Raw genomic sequence first — 15,013 nt, 5'->3', positions numbered from 1 at the left:
GAAAGTAACTCCTGAGAGTAAGCTAGCTAAAGACGGGTGAACTTAGTATTTTTATAAAATGCATATAAAATTGTGGTGTTTTCTGAAACATATTATTAAAAAATTAATGAAAAAAATAATTTTTATTGATGTTATTAGATTTTATTTTAGCGATAAATAAAGTTTATTTTGTATAATTATGAATAATAATTTAATTTTTACTGCAACCAATTTCCAAGAGTCTTTCTTTTTAGATTTATTTATTCACTTATCAACTGAATTTATTATTAATGTATAAAGTTTGAAACAACAGGTATTAGAATATAAAAAATTTGTATACTTATATGCATTCTAATTATATGTGCATATATGTATCATTTGTGTATTACATATTAAATCAGATAGTTTTAAATGTTGTTTACCGTCAGCTTTCCATAGAGTTCAAACAAATGCGTCGTATTAACTTAATTTTAAAATCAACACATTTCTGAATAAAAATGTTAAAAGTCATTGCTAAAACTAAACTATACTGCAACGAAGCGTTACAGGTTATAAAATAAAACAAACTAATTTTAATAAAATTTAATTTTATATAAATTTTCAATTAATTTTATTTTTTAATTTTTATGATTGATTGATTGACAGGTCTTTGCTGCTGGGTCTTTTTTTTGTTTGAGGCATAAGCACTGGGATATAAAATGGAGGAAGTTGAGGGCTGAAAAAGTTATGAAGGTAAGTTTTTTTTTGGTTAGAAATCAGAGAGTGAATGTTTTTCAAAATGCCCATTTGCAATTTAGTTAGTAGATCTATTGAACTTTTTAATTGTGGATTGTTCATTCAACTATCCCACCAACACATTAAATTAAAAGATGGACCTTCCTGATTATGACAAACTTAGACGTGAATCCATGATGGACCCCAGTGAGTTTCGATCAAAAATGAAGAAAGAAGGCATGACACCTCCTAGACGTTTTCAAGAAAGACCTATCATTATTGCTAGCACAGGTTCTTTTTAGTTTTACATGATTAAATTAAAAGATTATATAATATTATAATGTAATCACAAATTATAGATTTTTTTCAAAATTTTTGTATTTATAAAACTTTTAATCAATATTTTGTAATATTATTTTTAATAATATCCTATAATAATTTTTTTTAATATTTTTAAAAATTACTTGAAAATAGGAAGTGTTTTTGAGCCATATGTTCCACCTGAGGGTGATGGTCTGGCCTCTAGACTTTCAGGAAAGGTTTTCATGAAAATCTTTCATTCAATCATCAATAAATTTCATTCCATTCATTCATACTCACTCATTCATTTATTTATTCATTCATTTAAAACTTATTTATGGTCAAGTTTCAATCTATTTAAGTCAAATTATCCAGATAAGTTGTACATTGTATTATCACATGCCTAGTGCATTATTAATAATTTGATGGGCTTGTTTGAAATATCATAAGTTTATATTGTAATAAACTTGAATAAACTTTTCAAAATGGCATGTTTGCATGTGTTGCATTTTTTAGAAAGTAAGTGTTTATGACATTATAACAAAGTTAAACTGTGTAAATATTTTATACACCATAACAAAGAACTAAATTTTGATTGGAAGGGTGCCAAACAAAGATTAACAGAACTAGAGATGAAGGGCAAGTCATTCCTCCAACTTAGGAAGATCAAACCCTACGAGGAGAACTTTGACATAAAAGTTTTTGCCGAGAAGTCTCTTGATATCTACAAAGAAGCTATGAAACTATTGGAAAAGTATGTAACATAGATTGCTACTTATCTGTTGATCAGTGAATTTGTGAATTATTTATCTGTTTATTTTTTATTTATTATAATTTATTCATTATATTTGTATTAATACTAATTAAAATATTAAAATGTTGACTGTAGTGTCAAGGACAATGAAGCTCGCTTACATGAACTTGTCTCTGAAAAGGCTTATCCTGTTAGTAGTAGTAGTAGTAGTAGTAGTAGTAGTAGTAGTAGCAGTGGTAGTAGTTAGTAGTAGTAACAGCAAGAGTACTAAGTGTAGTTTATATCATAATTGTTGTTATGAATTGTGGTCTTTATACAAGTAGACAATGGTTATTCTACCGCTACTGGGGGATGTTAGTTAGTGTTGGTAATATTTGAGCAGTGGTGATTTTAATAGGGTGATGGAAAGCTTAGCAATGGTGTTTACAAATCGTGTTTGATACTCATAATGAATGATAATACTTGTAACATTGGCACACTGCATGCACTTACTCACCAGAAAAGTTTCATTCTACCAGGAGATGGTTTGGAAACTAGAGAAGAAGACGTTTCGCTGGTCGTTTATAGAATCTTTGGAACCGCCCAGAGTTGTGCATGTTCGTACAACAGAGATGATGTCAAAGGAGAATATATACGCACAGATAACTGTCAGATACCTCACTAAACAGGTCTCTTGCCTGTTTCTTAATTCTGTTAAGTCTTCTACATAAGTTTCTCTTCATAGCACTATCTTGCTATTTTAAAAATATAGTTCAATGATCAGCAATTTTTTTAAATAAAAAAATGCTTTTGTATATTTTTTCGCTGGCGTATGTTTTATTAGTTGTTTGAACGATTGACACTGTAATTGAAAGATTGAAACTGCACCCTGTACCTACAGATGATAGCCATATACGATCGGTTCGGTCGACTGACGTACGGTAGTGAAACAATTCCTCAAGACTTGCTTGAATACGTCGTCTTTGAGAAACACATCGTGAACGAGAATGGCTCGTGGAGAGTCCACAGCAAAATATTTCCCGATTGGATGAAAACTGGCGACTACAGTCACCAAGTTGCTGTACTAAGAACTATGGTGAAACCAAAGTTGGAGGCTATAGATCGAAAGGTGGATGTTGTTAAAAGTAATGGCGAGAGCGGTGGTAGTGATAATGCGACTGGTCAACTTGCTGCTGCTTGATTTAAAAAAATTATAATAAAACTGTGTTCGTTTTCCATTATCTGCACAATCTAGTTTACAGACAGGTTATATATTAAATAATTAAATCAACTCCTTTTCAATCGTACGCAACTAAACTATTACAGTTGACAAATTTAAGTGGCTGTTTCTCGTAGATATATGTATTGATACATCGTAAAAACGTATCTATTGCAACAAAGGCTGTAATGTCGCTGATTCGCTACCATCAACTTGTTTCAATACAATCCTTTAAGTTTGTGCAAAAAAACTAGAAGCCAAATCTTACTAGGCGTGAAATCAATAGCAATAAATCTATACGTCAAATCTAGTGAACTGTAAATAACTGAAAGAAGGGGAGAATTAAGATTTGACGTGTAGCCTATCATAATGTGAAAATAATTAAAGGAAGGGCCTGACTTTAACCGATTCGTCGACAGGTAATCCTATCTAATCAAAATTAAATAACATTCACAATTCTGGGCGGGCGTTATACAACGGCAAGCACACCTCTTACAATTATTCGAAATCATTTTCATTAAATATAAACTTCAATTGCGTTTATTTAAAAAAAGAAAGAAAAGCATTTAAAAATTTCAGCAACAAAGTTAAGTTGATTGATTAGTTCATAAAGAAAACAGTCTCACCATTCGTCACACACATTAATCTTTAGTTGATAAGGTCTTCATTTTATTTTTATTATTAACTGTTAGGGAGGATTCAAGATTTGTCGATTTATCTGATCGTCTTCTGGAGCTGCCGGCATCACTCGTCCTGACGTCTTTCACGTCTTCATCATCATCATATTCGCTATCATCCATATCATCATTATCATAATCGTCGTTTTCGTTTGCATCATTCACGTGATTGTGTTTCCTGTTCGAAAGTTTAGCCGACTGAGTGTTAGTCCTATGATGAGATTTACGACTATCTACACAATCATCATCATCATCACAATCGTCATCATCATCATCATCGTTTTTAATAATGTTATTCCTTTTATTCATACAAACATCATCATCACCATCAGAAGCGGGCGATTTACAAGTAGAATTTTTGCTGTTGTCGTTTATGATGTTGTTGGCACATAAGGCGTTGTTGTTACAAATGTTTTTGTTATGAATGACATTAACGCCATTGTTGTGGTAATTGGTGTTGGCGTCATTTCCATTGGGTACAAGTGCACATGTGCAGTTGTTTTTGTAGAGTTCCAACTCTTGTCCGACACGTTCCAACTCGACTCTCTGTTTGAAGACTGTCGCCTGCATACCCTCCAAATCCTCATCCAACTCCACCATCAGCTGCTCTGTTTCTGTCGTTGGTGTTGGTGGGTTGTTGTTATAAGATGTTGTTGTTGAGTGAGATTAACATGAAAAAAAGTACAAATAATAAGGTCAACACTTTGATAAAATCAACATCAGCTGGTTTGAATATTCGTGAGATAGAACAACAGCCAGCATGACACATTCATTTTAACACGTGCATTACATTTATATATACTGATACGCAAAATATTTATGCCACAGACAACAGCATGCATCAGCTAACAAAATAAAATCGCCAATACATGAATCATAATTTCAACATCACCTAAATTGTGAACATACAAAAAAAACAAATGTACAAACACAAAATTATGCAAATAATTAAAAGAACAAATACACAATTATAGAAATAAACAAAAAAACAAACAAATAAAAAGACAGACAAACAAACAGACGAACCCTTATGAGTTCTTTTCATTTCAGATATAAGTTCCTTATTAAGAGCTATCTCTCCTTCCAATTTTGCTATCTTCCCCGAACTGACAGTTTTGCCTAGATCCTCGTTCTCCTGGATCAACATTCGACATTTGGCCATCAGTCGCTTCCCAGTTTGACTGATTACAAATGTGGAAATAAAGGATAATAACAAAGTTACAAGAATATCATTTAAATCAAATTATATACATTTTCAATTCATTTATTCATAAGCCCAATCAATTATCTAATCAATTTACAATTGATCAAATCATTTGTTCATTCATCCATCCATTTATTCATTAATTTATTCAGCCATTCATCTACATATTCCTCCATTCATCAACTCAACTTAAGCAACCGACCAATCAGCCGACCAATCAGCCAACCAATCAGCCAACCAACCAGCCAACCTATCAGGAGTAAACTTCCATGCAGCTAGATCCTTTTGAGCTTGTTCGAGATTGTTCCTGAGCATGTCAATCTCTTGGGACATCCTCATGAACATCAAGTTGACAGAGGGATCCAACAACATGGACTGCAAGTGACTGGCAGACGGAGTGTGGGTCTTCATCTCTTGGATCTGAGCCTGTTGTGTCGTGTGGTGGATTTGTGAGCGAGAGGGAAAGTAACTGATCAATCATCTAATTATAATCACTTTCCATTCAAGTGTTACTATACTCATTTGAAAATTCTCATATTCACTACCACCTGAATCATAACAGATATCATCATCATCATACATAAACCCCAGTTATCAACAACATCACCATCAACAACAACATCAACCAACCAACCAAAAGTTCTTGATTCTCCTGTTCCTTAGCAGCCAGTCTGAGTACTAGGATGCTTTCGTTTTTAGAACTTTCCATCACCTGCAGCTTCAACTTATCCATCAATGACGTCGATGGTGATGTTGCTGATGATGACGTGGCCAACGATGATGGTGTGTTTGGTGCTGCTGCTGATGTTGTTGCTGTCGCCGCTGCCACTGCTAGATGGTTGAGTTGGTAATAATAATTAAAAAATGTAAATGAGAACATGTCGACACGATTGCAAACCCCACATTATAACCAGCAACTATAAGACACACACATTACGTACGTACGTACCCAAACAAATACAATACAGAAGTACCATTATCAGAAAATAAACTTGTAAAAAAAATAAACTACAAACAATTTGAGACCATCTTGCTGCCGATGTGTTCATTAAACTTTCTCTGCAACGACATCAATCTAAGTAATTTATTTTATAATAGGTTAATGCATGTACTGCAATGTAATGTATTGTAACTTAGCCATACATATAATTATAATAAAATTATGGCATTAATATAAATTAAATAACCACCTAGATACCAACTCCTCTTTCCCCATGTTCATAAACTCATTTGCATTTGAATCCAGAACACTCAACTTTATCTAAGATAATTTTAAAATATTATTTTTATTATTCATACAAATATGATAACTATATTATATTAATATAAAAATTATTATTATTATAACATTAATAACTATTTATTGTTAATATTATTTCGTAAGAGTTGATGATTTTATTCTTAAAAATTAATAACATTAATGGTGGTAAAAATTTATAATCACCCTTTTCGTAACTGAAACATCCTCGGACATTGTATCTAAAAAATTAACAATTTAGTAATTATTATTAATGATTTAATTATAATTATTTATATTATGACATTACAATTAACTATATAACAATTATTCCTTTTACTATATAGCATTTCTTATGTGTCTCAGGCCTAAATTTGCTACAATCAAATAATGTTGACTGATAAATATGGATACAAAATTATAAAAGGATACATCTTGATGATAAGATACATAATAATGATAAGATAATTAAGATGATACATATGTAATATCGTAGGATATATCATATATAACATAGCATACCATACACTTACAGGAATATCATGAAATTATCTTACTTATAATGAGGTTTAACTTAATGCTAAAATAGCATTTCAATTATGACATTACGTTGAACATTTACTTTACATTAAATTCATTAATAATGTGCCTCTATATACATATCTTTTTGCCACCCTAGAGCCATGTCTGAGAGATTCATTCACTCAATCAAGTATGATGGGCTCATCAATTCACTGCTTTTTGACATGTTTGTGGTCATACTTTTTTTTCATGAAGAAATTGATATTCTAATTGAAAAACAAAAATTAAAAGTAGAGTAAAAAATAAAAAATGTAATAAATACAAATGAAATAAAACATTTTGAGAAAATTTTTTGAGTTTGACTTACTATGAAAACTGGAAATAAGAAAATCCTAATTTCTTGCAATTTCTTTTTATTAGATTAGTTAAACTTGTTAAAATTCTAGTAGATTATTTTAATATTTTTATTAATAATTACTAAGCTAAAAGTTAAAACTAAAATGAAATAAATTAAAATTAGATTTTGACTGATTTGTTTGAGAATTAGGAACTCAAAAATTAGGACCCCTTGAAAAATGTTTTAAAAAATCGCTCGGACAACTGAAAATTCAATTTTTACAACAATTTAATTTAACATCCTTTAATCTCAAAAAAACAAAATTTATTCGCAAACTTTTTTAAAAAAATTGACAAAAATATCAAAAAGAAAATGCAACAAACATTTTTTTAGGCATGGATACATACATGAAAGTTTATCGAACTAACTGCCACAATAATGATTAATTATGCAGCACTTCATCCATCATTTAAGAACGTTATTGTAAACAATCAGCTATATGCAGCCACCAAAAATAAAAAATTGTGTTTTTAAGTAAACGAGTTTTATTATAAATTTCAAGTAGCGGATAAAACAATTAAATGAGAAACATCTTTACTTTATAGCGAGAACTGGGAATAACAAAACTTATAACGAAATTTTTTTATTTACTGAAAGTCAACTCATTCACATTAAAGAAAATAATTTTCATGAAACATTAAAACGAAGTCCAATGAAAGTTAAGTCTAGAATTGTCAGTCACGTCATTGATGACGTAGCCGTCCGTAACAACTAAAAGCGAATGTATGCAGAAAAAGGGACTTTTGGAGATTGAAACAAATTCAATCAAAAAAATTTAACCATCCAATCAATAATTTACTCACTCAAACACTCTCATTCACTTCTTCATTCGACACTGTCTGTTCATTTTCTCATCAATTATTCTCAACTCACTCACTCGCTCATTCATTTAATCAATCACTTTAAGAAATACTTCCTTTTAATCAACTAACTGACCAACCAATAAATCAACTAACTGACCAACCAATGACCGACCAATTTATTAATTAACAAACCAATCAACTAGTTAAACAAAATAACCATGGAACCAAGTAGATTCCAATTTAAAAGCAACGTGCCAGTATCTACAGGCCAGGGTTCATGATTATAAGCGTCATCATGTTATTATACACAATAGGAACTCTCAATAATAATCGTAAACATTTTTCATAATAATATTAATAAAATATAACAATAATAACCATAAGTAATCTTCGTTTTTTGTTAAAATCATAAAAACAAAGAAAATATATAATAAAATTTCTAATACATTTACGATGATTTAGCACAATTGCAAACGGGCTTTGTCAGCCTTTAATACAGTCCATCCATATGCTAAAAAAAACATTGAACGATTTAATAATGATTACACGTAAAAACGTTTAAATAAGGCATCCTAAAACAAAACATCACATCCCTAAATCAATTTATTATTATTATTATTGCGGTTTGAATGATGTCATACCTTACTATAACAACTACCGTCACCATAGATAACAAACAAAATAGATCAAACGGGCTTTCTATAAACAAATAAAACTCAATGCTATCGCAGAGCACAACAATAACGATAAATTTACTATTTAATAACTACTAATAATATAAACAATAAATAATAATAAATAACAATAAAAATAATAACAATTCACTATTCTACAATCTCAAATTCACGTTAAAGTGATCTGACATTGTTTGTAGCAGAAATTTTCAGTAATACGATCTTTCAATGTTTAACCACACAAAAGCCATATATTTTAACGATAAAACAGAGGTGATATACTGTCATAGTTTGTTATTATAAATAATATTAGTAATTGTAACAATAATCAAAAAAAATCCTAACTGAAAATAATAATAATAATAATAATATGATAATAATAACAACAATAATAATAAAAAGTTATTCGTAAAATAAAAAATAAAAAGAGGAAACACGACGGCATTTAAATGGAAGAGCGCAAAAAGGGTTAAAAACGAAAAAAATCACCAGATACAAATGGCAACAAGCAAGCGTAGTCGTTAGCGAAAAAGTTTAACAGCATTTGAAAAAAAAAACCAACAACAACAATGATTACAACAACAATAATAACAATAACAAATTATAATAATATTAAATATTTAATATTATCATTAGTAATTTCATTAAATTAAGAAGAATAGCAAACAACCGCGACTGAACCGAAGCAGAAATAAAAGAGTACACCGCCTGACATAACTTGATAATCTAATCTGTCCAAAATTAATAATAATCACAAAACAACAGAAACATACAAACACACAAACATACAAACATACGTACAACAACATGCGTGCAGTGAAACTAAAACATACAAACACACAAGACACAGGCGCTTACCATATAAATGCATGAAATGGTAAAAATATACATATCATATATATTTACTAACAAACACCCATTCACATATATATACACACACACACACATACATACATATATACACGTACATACACACATACAAATATACACATACATACATACACACATAAAAAGCAATCAAACATACACAAGTATTTATATGCGTTTTTGAGTGTAATGTTCTTGTCTTGTTCATCATTAATGCCTTGTTGGTTCATAGTTTATATGTATGTAAATATGCACTCACATACATATAAACTCACAAACACTTACACACACACGTACACATACGTGCGCACGTACACACATACAAATATATATGCATGTTAATTGCAATGCTTGTACATAACTGCATGTCTAATCGTGTTTACATATGATATAAAATATGCACTCGCCTGCTTTTAACGGGCAATGAGTGAGAAGAAAAAAAAATCAGTAAACAAAATTTACAAGCATTTGAAAATTAGAAGAAACTAATTAATAAAATAACATAATAATAACAAATATAAATTATATAATATAAATTATATATATTATATTATCAATTATATATATACATATATAATCTATAATAATTTTCAGTTAACAAACAAGGTAAACTTAGTAATTAGCATCGTTTAAGACACCGGCCGGCAGCAATTAGATTAGTAGTAAGCACATACATTTATAAGTATAATTAATTAGTACAAGTAATTCAGTAGTAATCGGGCGTTAGTGGTATTATCAGTAGTATAATATACATTATATATAATATAAGTAGTATTTATATATATATATATATATATATATATATAAGTGAGTAATAATATATTACTGTTTATTTGTTTGTTAATTAAAGCAGTAAGCCTTGTTATACGTTCAAAGTTATCGCAAAATATAGAGATAACGTTTATATACGTTGATACTGTTGATGTTTGGATTTGTTGTGGATCGATGTTACTAAAGTTATTAACGTCGTGTCGTTGTTCGGTTGATGTAACTGATGTCATTTCAGTCTTATTTCCATTGTTGATGTAACTAATGTCATTTCGGTCTTATTTCCGTTACCGTATATTCGATGTTGATGCCATTTGGTAAAATTCTCGACCCTGGGAACAACCACAGACGTGTTATCGAAACCGCTGGTAACTTGCTGGTAGTGAGTGAGTGAGTGAGTGATTGAGTTCAAGATGAAAAACAACATTGTGGACATAATTAAAATGATTTTATGATATTTCAAACTATAATGATGATGATGAGGCGAATAAATGATGATGAGAAAAGATGATACCCATCAAAACAGATTATATATAGATAACAGATGATGATGACGATGATGATAGCAAGAGTAGATGATGATACAAGATGATATACATTGAAAGAGTTGATATATAAATGATAGATGATGCTACGGCAAAGATATGATGAGAAATTATAAAAAAAAGATAATAGTAGAGATGGAAAAGATGTTGTTGCTGGCTGGCTGGTTATGAGAATAATGATGCAGAAGATGACGATGATGATGATGGTGATGACGACGACGACGATTAAGGTGATGAGAATCATTTTCCACTATCCACTCTGAATTTGACTGTCCTTGATGCCTTTGTTGTTTGTTGCTGCGGGGTTAGTTAATCCTCGTCCGACTGTAATGAAATGAAATGAATATGAGCATCTCACAAGTAGTCAGTCACGCTCATCATCTTCGTATCAAAAAGAGCATCAACAATACTGCTACTAATAATAATGATAATGATGATGATTACGACGATGATGATGAACTGACCATGGAGGTATGATCACCATCCAGGAAGAACTTGATGATGTCTGACGTGGTGATGACGCCTTCCAATCTATCCTCATCATCCACGACCACCAGTCGATGCAGCTGGTGGTGATGGTGGTGAAGACGACGATGACGATGATGATGATGATATTTATGATAGTGATGATGACGACGATGATGATGATATTTATGATAATGATGATGACGACGACGATGATGATATTTATGATAGTGAAGATGATGATGATAGTGATGATGACGAAGATGATGGAAAAAGATGATAAAGGAAGATGACGACAATGAAACAAATTTCGTACCTCGAGATGTACAAACGAATGTATAACGTTGTACACCACGTCAGTCTTCTTGCATTTGTACAAACCCTCAAAACCCTAATACAATGATAGATAAGTTGTTGTCATTTTTATGATGATAAGAAATAGTTATTACATACATACACATACAAGCGTGTATACGCACATACAAACAAACGTACAGACCTGTACCCATATAAACATGCAAACCGTACATACATAAACATACATTTCTTTCGTAGAGTAAGACATCTTCGACTGGGCAATAGAGATCGTGAAAGCTTCCATCAATTATTAGACTCTGTTATCAGATGAGGATGAAGATGAGGATAGCGTAGATGATGAGGATAGCGTAGATGATGAGGATAATGAAGAAGATGATGATATAAGGGACTGCATTAAAAGAGAGATAAACTAACTAGAACGATTTCATGCCAGCATGACCAATAACAACAAAGAACATTAAAAACATCAAGAACGTCGGGACAGCCCCACCAGCAGCAACACCACTAACCATGACATCAGCCTTCCTGAAGACATCAACAACTCTGTAGCAGTCATCAACTACGGGCACTGCTGAGAGACGACGTGACATCAAGATGCTGAATATCTCGTGCACCGGTGTTGATAGCGATACCTAATCATAATTTCACAATTGTTTTATATTATATTATAAATTTCTAAAATTAATGTACTCTTTCAGGAACGTAGCAGTTTAAGTGTTTTCCTAACGTAGTTCTTGTGAACTTTTAATACCAAAAATTCTGTAAAATAGACACACCACACCCCATCATACAACGTACAAGCATGGAAACTCGTTATATGTACGCGCAGGTAAATGCGCTATAAATTCTCAAGATGTGGCGCTTATACTATCTTGGCTATCCCTCCAGCAGATCAAACCATTGTTTGTTAACTATTTTTTTTAACTTACTGCTTATAAAATTATTGTCAAAATATAACTATTATTATTATTATTATTAATACTTCGATCACCTTCACTAAGATAATGTCAAAAGCAGTTGACATGCCTAGAACGGTTAGATGTATCATAACAGAAACACTACTGATTAACAATAACTGCATGACAAAATTTAACCAGTACCATTTGAATGATACCATATCACAAATGATAATACAGATAACAGCAACAGCAGTAATAATAATAATAATAATAATAATAATAATAATAATAATAATAATAATCATAATAATAATAATAATAATAAGCATTGAAAAGCCCTAACGGAAACGAGGTCCATGTATGAACCGAGGTTAACTTGCTGAAGCGTTCTATTGAAGACGTTCGTGGTCACACCCCTGTGGTTCAGTGGGGGCAGCTTGAGGTTATGGGGTCACAAAGGAAGGAAGTAAATTTAAAATCAATTATTCATTCATTCAATCAATCAATCAGTCGGTACCAAACCAGTCAATCGATTAGTCAATTATCTAGTCAGTCAGCCAACCAGCCCACCCACCAGCCAACCAATCAGCCAATCAATCAATCAATCAATCAATCAATCAATCAATCAATCAATCAATCAATCAATCAATCAATCAATCAATCAATCAATCAATCAATCAATCAATCAATCAATCAATCAATCAATCAGTCAGTCAGTCAGTCAGTCAGTCAATCAATCAATCAATCAACCGACCAACCTTACTCCAAATATAATGCAATATTCTCCTATATGTGGCTATGTACAATGCATTCTTTGTGGAGGCATCGACAGCAACAACCCTGTGAATGTGGTAGTAATCTAAGTGCGTTATCAAATCGTCCAGGTTGCTATCTGCTTTTATCGTCAACATGCAGTTGCTGCTGCTACTACTGCTGATGCTGTTGTCGTCGGCGATGTTGTAGTTGCTGTTGTCGGTGGTGTTAATGAAGTTGTTAATGTCATTATTGTTACTACCGCTGTTAGTGTTATTATCACTATTGTTGTCGGCATGAAAATTGCTATTGTGGTTGTTGTAATTGTTAATGTTGTTGTTAGAAAATGTTGTTGAAGGAGGAGATAAGGATGACGGTTGCAGTGTTGTTGTTATTGAGTTAGATTGTTGATGGAGATGATGGTGTTGGTGATGGTGATGATGTCGCTGATTATTTAGGTTCTGTTGATGTTGCTGTTGCAGTTGTTGCTGTTGTTGTTGCAGTTGTTGTTGCTGAAGATTCAATTGTTGATGCAGCCGCTGATGTAACTGATGTTTTTGTTGATGTTGGCTCAACAGATGGTCCCTCCATTTGCACACCTTATCATCTCGTATGGACGCCAGGACTTCCTTCAAATCAGAAAACAACAATGTGCAACTCAGTTACATTAACATTCAAATCTAATTACATTCCGTTACATTAACATAATAAAACAATCACAACAATAATAAGAACCGATACTCGTTTTTAAAAGTATCGCCGACAGTTTTGTACTTTTTAAAGGCAACTACAAAGGAGAAGAACTCTCATTTTGCCCAACGATAACCAAAAAAGTATCGCAGATACAATAGCAGCCAAAACAACAACAACAATCACAAACAACAACAAAACAGCAGCCATAACAACAACAACAACAATCACAGACAACAACAATCATGATATTACATCAGAGCAATGAACGTCTTACAGGTTGATGTAGGAACTGCTGTAGAATGCTTATGAAATCAGTCACAGTAATCATTCCTGCCGTGTTCAAAAGGATCATCATTACCATCAATATCATGATAAACAACATGATCATTATCGTCGTTTTGATTTCGATCATCATCATCATCATCATCATCATTTTGATCACAATTATCATCCCCCTTTTTATCGTCATTACCCTCATCATCACCATCATGATAAACATCATCATTATCACCACTTTGATCATCATTATCATCACTTTGATCATCATTATCATCAGTTTGATCGTCACTATCATCACCATCACTATCACCATCATCACAAACTGACCAACAAATTCCTTGGAGTCATTGTCCCAGAGAGGGGCAGCGTGGATTCCATCGTAGGCAAGTGCATCAAATGCTGAACCAACCTATCAACAACAACAACAACAATAACAACAATAATAACAACAATAATAATAACGATGATGTTGATAATGATGTAATGGCGAAATGATGATGATTTCGATGATGATGATGATATTAAATAGCCTTCAGCTCCTCTATTAATATTGTAACAATTGGCCAAAACAAATGGCTAACTGGCATCTTAAATATCAACGCACTTACCATCATCATCATCATCATCATCATCATCACATCTTCAAATGACCTTGAGGTTGAGGTCAAGTATGATGACCCTGGCATGGTTAGGCATGGCGTCGTAGACGGTGTGTCTTCGAATTATGTTCTCAATTAACGTCTCCAGGCAGCAGGCTGGTTGAGTAGTTGGTTAATTCGATTGAATGATTGATTAGTTAGTTGATTGATTGATTGGTTAGTTAATAGATTGATTAATCGATTGATTTATTAGTTAATAGTTGGTGAATGATTGATAGATTGACTGATTGATAGGATGTCTGAATGATTGATTTGTGAATCAAATGATTAATTGAGGAACGACTGACTGGTTATTTCTTCTTCAATGC

General features: G+C 32.0%; 3 protein-coding genes across 3 annotated transcripts; 1 reads left to right on the top strand and 2 right to left on the bottom strand.

Annotated features, from left to right (window-relative positions):
• Positions 1-654: 654 nt before the first annotated feature.
• On the top strand, positions 655-2,927 carry HELRODRAFT_72310 (hypothetical protein; the record flags this gene model as incomplete). Its single annotated transcript, XM_009012852.1, has 7 exons — positions 655-711; positions 849-984; positions 1,168-1,232; positions 1,596-1,751; positions 1,890-1,937; positions 2,266-2,415; positions 2,628-2,927. Coding segments are annotated over 7 exons (912 nt in total), but the record flags the coding sequence as incomplete, so codon positions are not given.
• A 659-nt stretch (positions 2,928-3,586) lies between these two features.
• On the bottom strand, positions 3,587-5,855 carry HELRODRAFT_167331 (hypothetical protein; the record flags this gene model as incomplete). Its single annotated transcript, XM_009012851.1, has 6 exons — positions 3,587-3,855; positions 3,949-4,236; positions 4,649-4,803; positions 5,092-5,252; positions 5,461-5,657; positions 5,843-5,855. The coding sequence occupies 6 exons, from the start codon at positions 5,853-5,855 to the stop codon at positions 3,587-3,589; spliced, it is 1,083 nt and encodes a 360-aa protein (XP_009011099.1).
• Positions 5,856-11,079: 5,224 nt separating this feature from the next.
• On the bottom strand, positions 11,080-14,769 carry HELRODRAFT_72035 (hypothetical protein; the record flags this gene model as incomplete). The annotated part of the gene is made up of 10 exons (XM_009012850.1): positions 11,080-11,205; positions 11,421-11,495; positions 11,647-11,718; positions 11,932-12,054; positions 12,665-12,737; positions 13,072-13,254; positions 13,651-13,699; positions 14,035-14,097; positions 14,374-14,455; positions 14,698-14,769. Coding segments are annotated over 10 exons (918 nt in total), but the record flags the coding sequence as incomplete, so codon positions are not given.
• Positions 14,770-15,013: the final 244 nt, after the last annotated feature.

The sequence above is a fragment of the Helobdella robusta genome (genome assembly GCF_000326865.2).
Source record: "Helobdella robusta unplaced genomic scaffold HELROscaffold_11, whole genome shotgun sequence".
Classification (NCBI taxonomy): Eukaryota; Metazoa; Annelida; class Clitellata; order Rhynchobdellida; family Glossiphoniidae; genus Helobdella; species Helobdella robusta.
Note: the sequence above shows the minus strand (reverse complement) of the source record. Positions and strands in the feature narration are given on the sequence as shown.